The sequence below is a fragment of the Schistocerca serialis genome, chromosome 3 (assembly GCF_023864345.2).
Source record: "Schistocerca serialis cubense isolate TAMUIC-IGC-003099 chromosome 3, iqSchSeri2.2, whole genome shotgun sequence".
NCBI lineage: Eukaryota > Metazoa > Arthropoda > Insecta > Orthoptera > Acrididae > Schistocerca > Schistocerca serialis.
Window position 1 is genome coordinate 109933539 of NC_064640.1, and position 12028 is coordinate 109945566.

The 12028-nt window shown below is 43.0% G+C and overlaps 1 protein-coding gene across 1 annotated transcript in view; it reads left to right on the forward strand.

Annotated features, from left to right (window-relative positions):
* The window catches only part of LOC126471540 (uncharacterized), a 572770-nt gene that overhangs the window by 213522 nt on the left and 347220 nt on the right, over positions 1-12028 (forward strand). Inside the window, exon 2 of the mRNA XM_050099767.1 lies at positions 8588-8688. Within this exon, the coding sequence (XP_049955724.1) occupies positions 8598-8688 (91 nt within the window). The 5' untranslated portion in view covers positions 8588-8597. The remainder of the gene's footprint in view (positions 1-8587; positions 8689-12028) is intronic.

The following is a 12028-nucleotide window of genomic DNA, read 5'->3' on the forward strand; positions in this document are numbered from 1 at the left end:
CCGGGCAACCAGATCCTCTTGTGATGCAACAGGAGTTGCGTAAACAAGGTTGCACATCTCTCCCCACACAAAAACGTCCAGAGGGGACATATCTGGGGATCGAGCAGGCCATGGTACAGGACCACCTCTGCCAATCCATGTTTCTGGGAACCGTCGGTACAGGAATCGTCGCACACGACGACTGAAATGTGCCGGCGCCCCGTGATGTTGGAACCACATGCGTTGTCTTGTAGGGAGCGGGACGTCTTCCAGCAATTCTGGCAATGCTCTGGCGAGAAAGTTGTAATAGTGTCTGCCATTTAATGGCCTAGGTACAGATACGGTCCAATTAAACAGTCCCCAACAACACCGACCCACACATTAACGAAGAACCGCACTTGATGAGCGCTAGTAACTGTGGCATGTGGGTTATCCTCACTCCAAACATGCGAATTGTACATGTTGAAGACTCCACCACGCCCGAACGTTGCTTCATCGGTAAACAACATGTGGGGCGGCGAATAATTTGTAAAAAATCTAATTAATTGCTGTATAAATGCTTGCATGTTGAATCAGTTTCAGGCTTTTAGAATGTTGTTAATGCTGTCTTTCGCCGTTCTCAACACTGGCTCTCTATTTACTTTTTAGCACCCAGAAAGTGATTTAACGAAACGTGGAGCCAGTAATTAGAGATCCTAGTGCCCTCTTCATCTGAGAATACCATTATAGCTGCAGCTTATAGCTCTGAGGAATTAGGAGATTGTCCGGGATTTCTAATCAAAAACGGTTTTCCAAAATAGTAGAGTATATTCTGAAATTCACTGATAAAAAACACAAGTATCCCTACAACCTAACTAACAGAGCTGTTCAGAGTCTAATGCGCTGATGCAACTATAAATGTCCGAATTAAATGTTAAAAAGAATGCTCGCCATAATTTGATGAGAGTATTTCATCAAACGCCACGCTAAATAATTGGTAGAATGTCTGTCCCGTGACGGCACGTGAAAATACGACAATACGCAAACTGAAGCTAGATAATGAAAATCATCCCAGATTTAACCCTTCACTTGAAATGATTTCATGGTTCCGCGTATCTCTAGTAACTTAATACGGCACCCGAGGCTGTTTGTAGCAGTGATACCGATGCGACGCGACTCCCGACACAGATGGCGTGTTATTCAGCGTCTGGAGAGAACTGGGGCCTTCCTTCCTCGCGCAGCGTTCTTATATATAAAGCTGCGGTGCGGACGGCTAAGGGAACGCCTGATCAAATCGGCTCTCCCGACTAGCCGCTGGGCTAGTAACGCACCACTTCAAGTTACATAATAATTTATAGCTTCTTTTGCTGATGGCCGATGAAGCTCTTAATTGAAACGTGCATTCAGCACGGAGGTAAGTATTGATAATAAAATTTTGACGTGGCTAAGTTAAATATTTTTGGCGAGAGAATTAATTAAATTACACTGCATGCAGTAGATGAGCTCTGAACTGGCCCTTTTGAGATCCGCTATCGCTATAATTTTATAGGTATTCAAAAGAAACTTTTCACATCTTCATAGTCATAGCGGACCTCCAACCTATTTAAATCTAAACATCCTAGCCTTATTTATTAGCCTACTTAATCTATCTTGCTTCCTTCAGTTTTGAGATGAAAACCAGAAAATCATGAATTTCCACTAAAATCTTAATTTGTGAAATCCAAAGTACTGTTTTTATTAAATCATTATGAAAGATGAATCTAAATATAAATTTTGAAGTCTCTAGCTCTTTTCTGTTGCGCCAATGATTTTTTTAGAAAAACGTCCAAATTTCGGAAATGGCTGAAGTTATCGTACTGATATTCAACACACATTAATTTAGTATTATTCCTGACACGCTAGAAAAGTTTTAGGTCATTTGCTTGATTTTTAAGGTATTGCGCAACATTTATGACGTCAGAGCTAGTTACAGCAGACTGGCTGGCACACAATGTAAACTGATGTGAATTTACTACAGCTTGAGTAGGCTGCTTCCCTACAAACACACAGGCTGGAAATGTAGGATGCATTTCCCACTGTTCCAGGTACCACTGTAAAAACTGCTCTGGGTGGATAATCAACTGGTTCCAGATTGTGGACACGTTCTAAGTGAAATGGACGTAACAATAGCTCTCGAAGGACTGTTCTTACATTCGTCTGATTCGTCCCCATGTTACGTGCAATTGCACGAGTGCTGATTGAAGGATCCCGCTCCACATGCTGCAAGACAGCTTCCTCAAACTGCAGCGTTCTTACCGTGCGACGGCGTCCCTGTCCAGGTAATCTGCTAAATGACCCGGTCTCACGCAAACGTTGGTACACAGCAGCAAAGGTCGTATGGTGCGAGATGCAGCGATTAGGATATTGTTGTTGATAAACCCGCTGTGCAGCTCGTCCGTTGTGGTGCGCTACGTAGTACGCACCAACCATATCAGTGTACTCAGTCCACGTGTATCGCTCCATTAGTAAACAGAGACAATGCACTACTACACTGGTGGACATCAGTTGCCTACAACTGAAAAGTGCAATTCGCCCTCTAACAACTGAAGATCGTAATATGGCCTCTGACGACTGAGAGAGTAATATGGCCTCCACCGGTTTAAATAATCCTCATAGGAAAAAATGACATTGGGGAAAATATTTGTTTGATGTCCCCTACAACTTCCCAGAGTTTGTCGGTTTAAATACTTTTCACCCTGTATATTACGTTGGGTGATCTTGACTTCCTGCATCTTTTTCTCCTCTATGAATACCTGAAATTCCCTGTGCCATACATAATATTGTTGCGAGGAATTCACACACGATGCAGGGAATATATTACCGATCGCGGAAAGGTAAACCACATATGACACACGTCTCCTACCCTTTGTACCCGATGGCGGTATGCCCCAAATGTTGGCATTTAAAGCGCTATATGGAGATATGTATATATCAGCTAACAGGTAAACGAAACCGCCGCCGTGATTCTGAAAATTAAGCTTAAAGGTTAAAGCTGCCGTCGTTTCTAGCTCACCGTTTACTGTCTTCATATTTCCGATTTTAGTCACACTTTAATTTTGCCACACTTATCGCAAGTATTTGGTGTCGAAGCGCATTATGTCTCTGCAGCTGACTACCCCTTAACTACGATTTCAGGCTGGGCGTAGCTCTGTAATTACGGCATACTCTCCTAGCGATTTAGCGTTAAACAACTTGTTTACGTGGCAGTTATTGCTATGTCGACTAGGAGAGTACTATTTCACAGTTTCTTTAATGACCCTGCAAGCCCCTCTAATGCTTTATGAATGAGGAGGGGCTACAGTTTATGGAATGTACCTCCAACACGTTTAGTTATGATATATACGTTGTATTCCACCAGAAGTGGATTATTACTGACTGCAGCTTGTCCACAGTTGAAAGACTTCTTAAGTGGACTAGCCAGGTCTTTTTGTTGTATGGGTATATGGGTATCATTAGTGCCACATGAACCGAGCTGTTTGGAGTTTTTGTAATCTATGTAGGATCCATATGCTGTTTTGGAAATAAGGGTCAACCCAGACACCGCTACGCTTGTCTGTATAAGCCTTTTGCAGCTGAGGTCTGGCAGGTAGACCAGAGGTTGCCCGCCTGCTACGCCTCAGCCACCTATTCCATCGATTAACGCACAACTAGAGGTATTTATTTTTGTTTGTTTTTTATAGTGGTTTGTACTATCTTCACGAACCGGGCGATTAAGTCAAGATCCTCGTTCCCTATCACAAAACGTTCCACCGCCGCGCCGCACGGTGGTCGCTGAAGTATGCAAAGAGTTTATGGTTACAGATGACTCAGGAAGCCCGGTTTTTTCTGAACCGTGCCCAGCCAACTAACACCGTTTCCCTGAGGTGCTCGCCATTTCGTATGTGATGGGACCCAAAACGCAAGTGAAGCTGATCGAATGCCACGGACGCAACGACCACTAACCCCCTCCTCCCCTGACAAGAATGATTTTTTGCATTGTTTTCTAAATAGACGTAATGCGGATGGTTCCTTTGTGGAGGAAACCGCCTGTTTCCGTACTCTTCTTATCTTGTGCTCTGTTTCGTGTGACCCTGGCACCACTGCGGCATTAAACATTAACAAGGAATCGCTTGCGTGCGAGGTCGCAAGTTTAATCATTAGTAAGACTCATTTGAAAGTGTCGCTTTAACAATTATGACAGGAAAAATATTAGCTGCTAATGACTCGCCATGCGCATCTGGAGGGGGACAGAAAATGAGTGTCCGGAAGGTGCAGAGATCAACCTTCTAAGAGGATGTGCGTATTACACTTCACAAAATGGACATTATCGACATTCAAGAAACGTTCAAACAAACCATTAGCTTCCACCATAAACATCGAATGAAAAATGGTGCGCCACAGCGATAATAAAGATTCGCATAGTCAAGATCGAACTCGAAACCCATGCGAGTTACAAATCGTGCAGTACGTTCAGCTGATATCCGCTCTTAAGGAATCCATATTGAATCATATTGATGTAAAGAGGTGACGAGAACTGATGGAATGCGATGACATGCAACGAATGTGAAACAGTCTGTCGTGGTGCTTGTCGTGAAAGTGGCTATCCTTTAAGGCGTAGCTGCAGATAGTACGATAATATGTTTTATAGGCACGGGAAAAGACAAACATCCAGAGGCTGAATTTGTCCAGTGGATCCAGGTGGTATGAACTGCAATGTCACACACTTTTCAGGAGAGACATTTTGCTCTAAAGGAGTACGATTTTTATACACAGATCAGAAATCAAGCAAAAGCAAGTTATTTTCACCCGCTGTTGGCCAATAGTAGTGCTCATACCATAGTTTTAGTTCTCTTACGGCCATTTTCCCGTTCTTGCATGCTGTGACGTAAACATTCCTTACTGCCCTTCTAAGGTCACGCACACAAGTAAGAATCGTAGGAGGCAAAAAATTCAAATGGCTCTGAGCACTATGGGACTTAACATCTATGGTCATCAGTCCCCTAGAACTTAGAACTGCTTAAACCTAACTAACCTAAGGACATCACACACATCCATGCCCGAGGCAGGATTCTAACCTGCGACCGTAGCAGTCGCGCGGCTCCGGACTGAGCGCCTAGAACCGCTAGACCACCGCGGCCGGCTCGTAGGAGGCAGAGCACCTTTAACTTCTCGCATCACAGCCAATCTATCATCAAGATTGACAGTCGGTATAATTTTTTACGAATGTGTAAATGCATTTATGTTACCTGATACTGATACAACTTCTCTTCGTAGTTCTAATTTACAGGATTCACTTCACATGCATTTCCTCTCCAAATCCCGATAGGTGGGAATAGAAAACAAATTCCTTACTGAGCGATAGGATAAGTTTGTTTATCTCATCTATAAATTTTCGGACCGATTTTGCAGTTTGCTGTGCATAGTCTAGTTAAACATTTGATTGAAATTTCGCTACCTTACGTTTTCCAATCCTGCAGCACCGCTATGAGTTATGCAACCACCCACTGCTTCGCTTGAAATCACTATAATATATGTCGGGTGCAGTTTGATGTCCACGGCGTAGTCGGTCACTACCATGGACATCCTTAAAATTGTGCCGAGCATCCTTGAAACGCGCAAACACCGGTTTTTGTAACAAGTGCCCTTTGTCCTCCCTTGAATATCCGTACCTTTTCTTATGCATTTCACGATCATATTACTGCGGACTTATTCGATATCTGATCACAATTTTTTATACTATGCTGCGGATGATCTTCCACTTTTAGTACTCGCTCCATGGACAACGATTGTCCTTTACTACCCTTCACTGGAGACGGGATTCATGGATCCCTGTCTGACAAAGATGATTAACTGTTGGCTCTACACCTGTTTCAGCTTCACTTTCACTTGTTAAGCACGTATCGTCATCATTGTATTCCTCACGTACATTGTCCGCACACAGTCGGGCGTATGGGACACCACACATTCCCCGATTCACCTTGGAGGAAAGTTAATATTTCATCTGCCTCTTCTTTCTCATTGCGAAATTCCTTGGGTTCTTTCTGACGAAATGTCCACTTCGTCAATTGTTAACGTAGATATAATGCAATGTCTGCTTTGTTTGTCGTTGCCATTGCTCTGCTTTGTATCAACATCACTAGCACTGTAGCACTGTTGTGAGCTACTCGTTGACCAAGCAGTTCATCACGCTGTCTCACAATTGGATACCTCCGGTACCGCCCCCTGTTGCCACAAGCAGCCAATATTGTGGTTGCATGGTAGACAATATGCAGGCGTCTAACGCTGTAAACAACATTGGCCTTTTGCGACCTAGCACTCAAGGGGTTCCTTGTAAGTTTCTTTCTTTTGTGTATTATGAGTACTATTTTGCTTCGCAGTTTGGTTCTCTACTCGTCAAGTGTTTAAAGCCGGAAGACTTTAGACACACCCATATCTACCTCAGCAGCCGTGAATGTATCGGGCAAACAATACTTTACCAGAGGAACAGCCACAGTGTCATTTTTAATTCGAAATTTTGTGAAAGAATATCTATGATACAGTAAACCATCCTCCACATCTGATAAGTTGTAAGGTAATTTCATCTTTGATCGTGTGCAACATTTGTACATTCGTTAACCCTTTCAGTCCCAACAATATAAAAAAGATATTTTAAAATTTTTCACAGAGTTTTCCTGAATCATCATAGGAAGCAATGAATACAAAAAGAAGTTGGCAAAAAGTAAACAATCAATTGTTTCAGGAAGAAGTGTTCGGACATACAGTTTCCGACCACCCTCCATTTCATGAGATATATCTGAGAGCAATTTCACATTTATCCAACATACAATCCGACATGTCGAAACTTCCATGGACTGATAATGGCTAAAACAAATTATAGTCTAAAATAACAATCAAAAGTGGACTTAAAATTTAATTAATTTATATGAAAAGTTCATACTGCTCCAGTGCTTTTATTTGGAAACCACTCGTAAAAGACATAGTAGAAACACAAATTTACGTTAAAATAGCTTTGGATGTACTTACTTTGTGTGGTGTGCGTACTGTAAGACCTTCGGTACACACACCATCAGATTATTTGACTTGTCGCTCTATCGAAGTAGGCGAGTGTCAGCAATATGTCTCGTGGTCTTATCGTGGCTTGTTTATCTTCTGCCGTTAGGTCAGACGATAGAAATGCCACTTCCACGCTTAGAGTAGCAGATTGACGGTGACCAACTTTAAACAGAACTTGATTAATTTTCACACACATTTATTAAAGTAATAACAAGCATAAAACTAACTTAACTTTGTTCTGGATGCTATTTACAATTGACAATCTGAAGTTCCTTTGGTCTTGGTACGTTAATCTTATTCACACATATCTCTGATACTTGACAAAGTGTCTATACATTTCTCTCCATGGCTATGTACAGGAATATGATAATCTTATTAGGCGCAGACTGAAACTTGACTACAGACTAATGCAGACTGGTACAGAGTGATGCAGACAAATGCAGACTGACTAATCGAAGGTCTGTACACTCGTTATAATACCTCGAGCGTTCAGGTATCACTGCGCCAGTGTGATCCGCGAGGAGAAAAGGTTCTACGTTAGCAGCAATCTCATTGGCTGCGTTACATATTAATACGCGGATCGGCGGAAGCAGAATTTGGTCCGTCTTTATGGCAGCGCCATCTCGTAGAGCGGAGACGGACGAGCGCTGCGCCTGCGCTGTTGTGCTTAGCGGGGCGCGCTCTAGTGGGAAAGTTGTGTACGCGCTGACTACGCGGAACTATGTACACAACACTTTGATTGTCAATGATATCCTCAATATGATCATTATAAAAAAAAAAAAAACCACGTGCACTACATTCGTAGAAGTACCTCAGTGTACCACTAGATGTTTATGTCCTGCAATAGCACAGGTGGTTTCCTGTGAAAGGTGGTACTTAAAAAAAAATTGGTAAAACGGTGGTTTCGGGCAGAAATCACTGGTACTAAAAGGGTTAAATCTTTACGTAATGACTCTTGGAGACATCATTACATGAGGGAAGGGCAGTTTACTCCCTAAAAGCTGGTTCTTGCACCGTAGCACTCACTGCATGCGTAAGGGCTTATTTTCACACATCCCTGTACCTCTTCTCTAAAATCGGCTGAGAAGAACTTAGTGGATAGTAAATACAGTTGAACGCGACAAGTCATTTCGAGTTTATCCTGATTCTGAGTAAGTGTGCAGAGTAAATTTTGTGTGAATGAGAGAGGAAGTGTAGTAACTGTTTGCGCAGCTCGTATCTGAGACAGTACATGGGAACCAGCCCTATATACACCTAGTGGGATGTGGGAAATCGCCCAAAAATCACATTCAGGCTGACCGGCACGCTGATCCCTTGTCGTTAATCCGCCGGGCTGATTCGATCCAGGGATGGCATACCTCCCCGTCACAGAAACTGTCGCGTTCACAAGCGTATCTAAGAGATGGGTTTCTGTTTTATACTGACTTACCTGCCTGAAATGGTTTATTGGGCTTTTGTTATTGCAAGAGGTTGCACAAACGCTAGTGGACAAAAGTATCTTGTATCGGAAGGCCACCTGATTAAATTAATGCTAATAGCTAACCAACCATATTTGCAGGACGTACGACATGGGATCTACATTAGGGCAGTCGGTAGCGTGTGTGCTCGTGACTCTGCTGCTGCTGACCGCGGCAGACGATCGCCAGCGAAGGCAGCATGGTAAGTAGCATTCGTCTTCCTGTTACTGTGCTTCTAAAAAATAAGTTTTGGCATTTGGACTGTATGCATTTAACTGGAAGTCAGTAACTATGATTTCAGTCCAGTGTGTTTAACAAGTTACGTTCCTTCGTATTTATAGTACACAGCATATAGATGTAGAAGCCAACATAGATTATTGAGCATATAGATTGTATTCACAGGACTGCAATAGCGCCGTTTTTATGTTGACCGCTTTTCTGACGCCAGTATTGCAGGACGGCCATATCTGCTCACAAATAGCATGTATGGGAAGCTGTGAGAGTGGGATCTTCCAGTACTTTGGCGAGCGAGGAATCGAGAATGCTGGTGGATTATAAAATTCTTTATTATTCGACGGTTCTCATACAGTAGGTTCTGACCGTGGCTGGTGGCAGCATGTGAGTCCGCTGAGGCAAAAGAATGCTGAGACAGCTTAACCAGGGCTGCTGGCAGTGGCAGTCTCGCCTTACAGCAGGACTGGATTTCTCTGCCTGTAGCTCGAGATGGCTGGCAGGGGCATGCGGATCACCCAAGTCCAACCCAGGATTCTCGAAGGCTGGCTAGTGTTCGGCAATGCCACACAATGAGAGGTCTTGCCTCGGTAGTATCAATTGAAGAACCATCAATGCTAGCTGACACCTCACGTACCAGCGACTTCCCCTAGTTGATAGTGCTGCTCGATGAATCTACTGATGCTTGCTACACATCTGGCTGAAGACTGGTGCAGAGAATATACCAGACGTAAGTGTGATAAAGATGGAAGGAAGCTACTGGATGAACTGGGGATTTATATGCTTTCTGTGGCTGGGTGTGTAGTGACATGAGTGCAGTTCCCATCACATAGCTGGCTGTAAAACGTTACTTTGTGCTACAGCATGTAACAATCCAGTCCACTTCTGCAACAGGCACTGCACTGCGAATGACACCCCAGGATTACTGCAGCACTCAGCTGCAAAATTACACAAGTGGCTGGCCCATATACCCATTGGCTAGAGGCTGTGGCTTGGCTGAGACTAAGATCAAGACAGGGCATATACAGGAAAAGCATGCATAAAACGTGGAGCCAATAACAACGTATTCTCCATTGTGGTGGGTCACGACCGAGTGTTGGTCAGCCAGACAAAGTTCCCTCGTTCATGGCCTCGTGTCTGACGATGGCCATGGTGGCAGTGTGACAAGAAGCATGCAGAGACTGGCAGTGGCACCCTAGTCTCTGTTGGCCCAGTGACCTCAGCACATGAGAACAATAGTCCTTCCACAGTGACCATGGCATAGGAGAACAATAAGCCTTTGTCCAATTGTCCAAGTACCAGCCATGTTGGTTGATGACCCACGATATGCCTGGAGGAGGGAAAGGGGAGGATGGTGCTTACATTATCGACGACCTTGGCATACAAGAACAATGGGCCGTATTGATATCGAACTCCCCTTGTGCTACTACTGTTAGTTCACATCGACCTATCCAGCTTTCACCAAATGTTTGGTTGAGATGTTCACAGATGTCATGTGCAAATTGCATGGGTGCTATGTTAGAACCACATTTCATGGTGGATCGACAGTGGCAAATTTTTCGATAACACCACCAATAACAGTTGCAGGAATGCCATGTATCTGGGACCTGTTAGGCAATAAGCCCAATAAGACCATTGGTAGTACCAGCACATACACTGATACAGAACTGTTGCTCAAATCCACGAGAAATTTTCGTATAATTATTTTCTTCATCCCAAATGTGGCTGTTTCGACAGCTCAAAACAGCCTCTCTGGTGAAGTAAGTTTTATCTGTAAAAAGAATGCGGCATGGAAATATGGACATGTCCGCTCAATGATGCATAAGCCATGTACATAAATTATACATAACGGAAAATGCGCCAGATTCAATGCATGCACGTTCTGTAGGTGATAAGAATACGTTTGCGCTACAGCCTCGCTGCTGGCAGTTCGCTCCTCCCTGCTGGCACATCGCTACTATGTAGCTGGCCGCGCAGGCTTCTCACTTCTCGCCTGGAACCTTTAGCTGGCGGCTGTTCACATCGCTAGTTGAGTGGATTCCTTGCAGTGTGTGGAGCAAAAACTATGTATATGTATCGTCCAAATACAACAGTAGTGATATGTTCATACCAAAAATGTGGTTATTGGTAACTAGAAAAAGGAAGAGCTAAGGACGCACTCTCTGAATTTAGATTGTCCTCACTGTAGATACTGTCACCAGTTCTAAGAAGAACTTCATAAAATTAGTCAGAGCTGTTTGTCAGACTGTATATTGTAACAAACTTTCCCGTTTATTTTAAGTATTATCAAACCATAATAGTGTAAGATACGAAGATTCAACCCAAAATTAGTAAAGTAATTTCCGTTGGAGAGCATTTCCTAGACTTAATCACTCTGAGTTAATATTTCGTCATTGTTTATCTACATATACTTCATACACTAGATCTGCCACTTGTAGATTTTAGTACTGAAATGCTAATGAAAAAGAGAAACAGGACAACGAATTTTCAAAAACTATTACACGTACTGTTATCCTTCATGAAGCGGTTATGTTGATCTGTATGTCTTTGATTCCAGAAAGCATTGAGTCCAAGAACGGTTCAAATAAGTGTCTGTTTAAAATAGTCACTTGTAGGTCCTAGAACATTAGTATCATTATGGTGGTTCCATTGGTGGAATACTGGGGAAATGCAATCTACAAAAGAGATTGCTTAAAAAACATTCATACAGCCCATCTTACAATACAGCTCTAGTGCATGGGATCCATACCAAATAAGGCTCTCAGCGGACACTGAAGAAGGGCAGCAACAATAGTCACATGTTTGTTTGATCACGAAAGAACATCACGGAAATAGAGAAACACCTGAGCTGAAAGATGTTTGAAGTTGGATGCAAACTACTTCTCAAAAGTGTATGTACATCGTTTCAGGTGCCAGTATTAAGTGAGGAATCTATGAATATACTACAGTTCCCTACACATCGATCTTACAGAGATCGCGAAAATAGGACTAACCTAATCACAACTTGCACAGTGGTATTTCAGAAGTCATTTTCCCACACTCTGTACCTTAATATAGGGTACAATGGGAAGAACCTACTGTCATGCACTTCACAGTAGTTTACAGAGTATGGATGTAGATGGAGATGTAGAAATAGATGTAAGCTGTGTGAGAAACTGTGCAATAAGGAACAGTCAAACAAAGCTTTGCTAGAGTGACCTTGAAGCAGCCAAACATAGCACAAGTTTCAGGACATGTGGTGATGGTCACAGCACAAACAACAAACCAACTTGATACTATCACCTGTTATAGATCGTAGTGAGCAGCTAGGA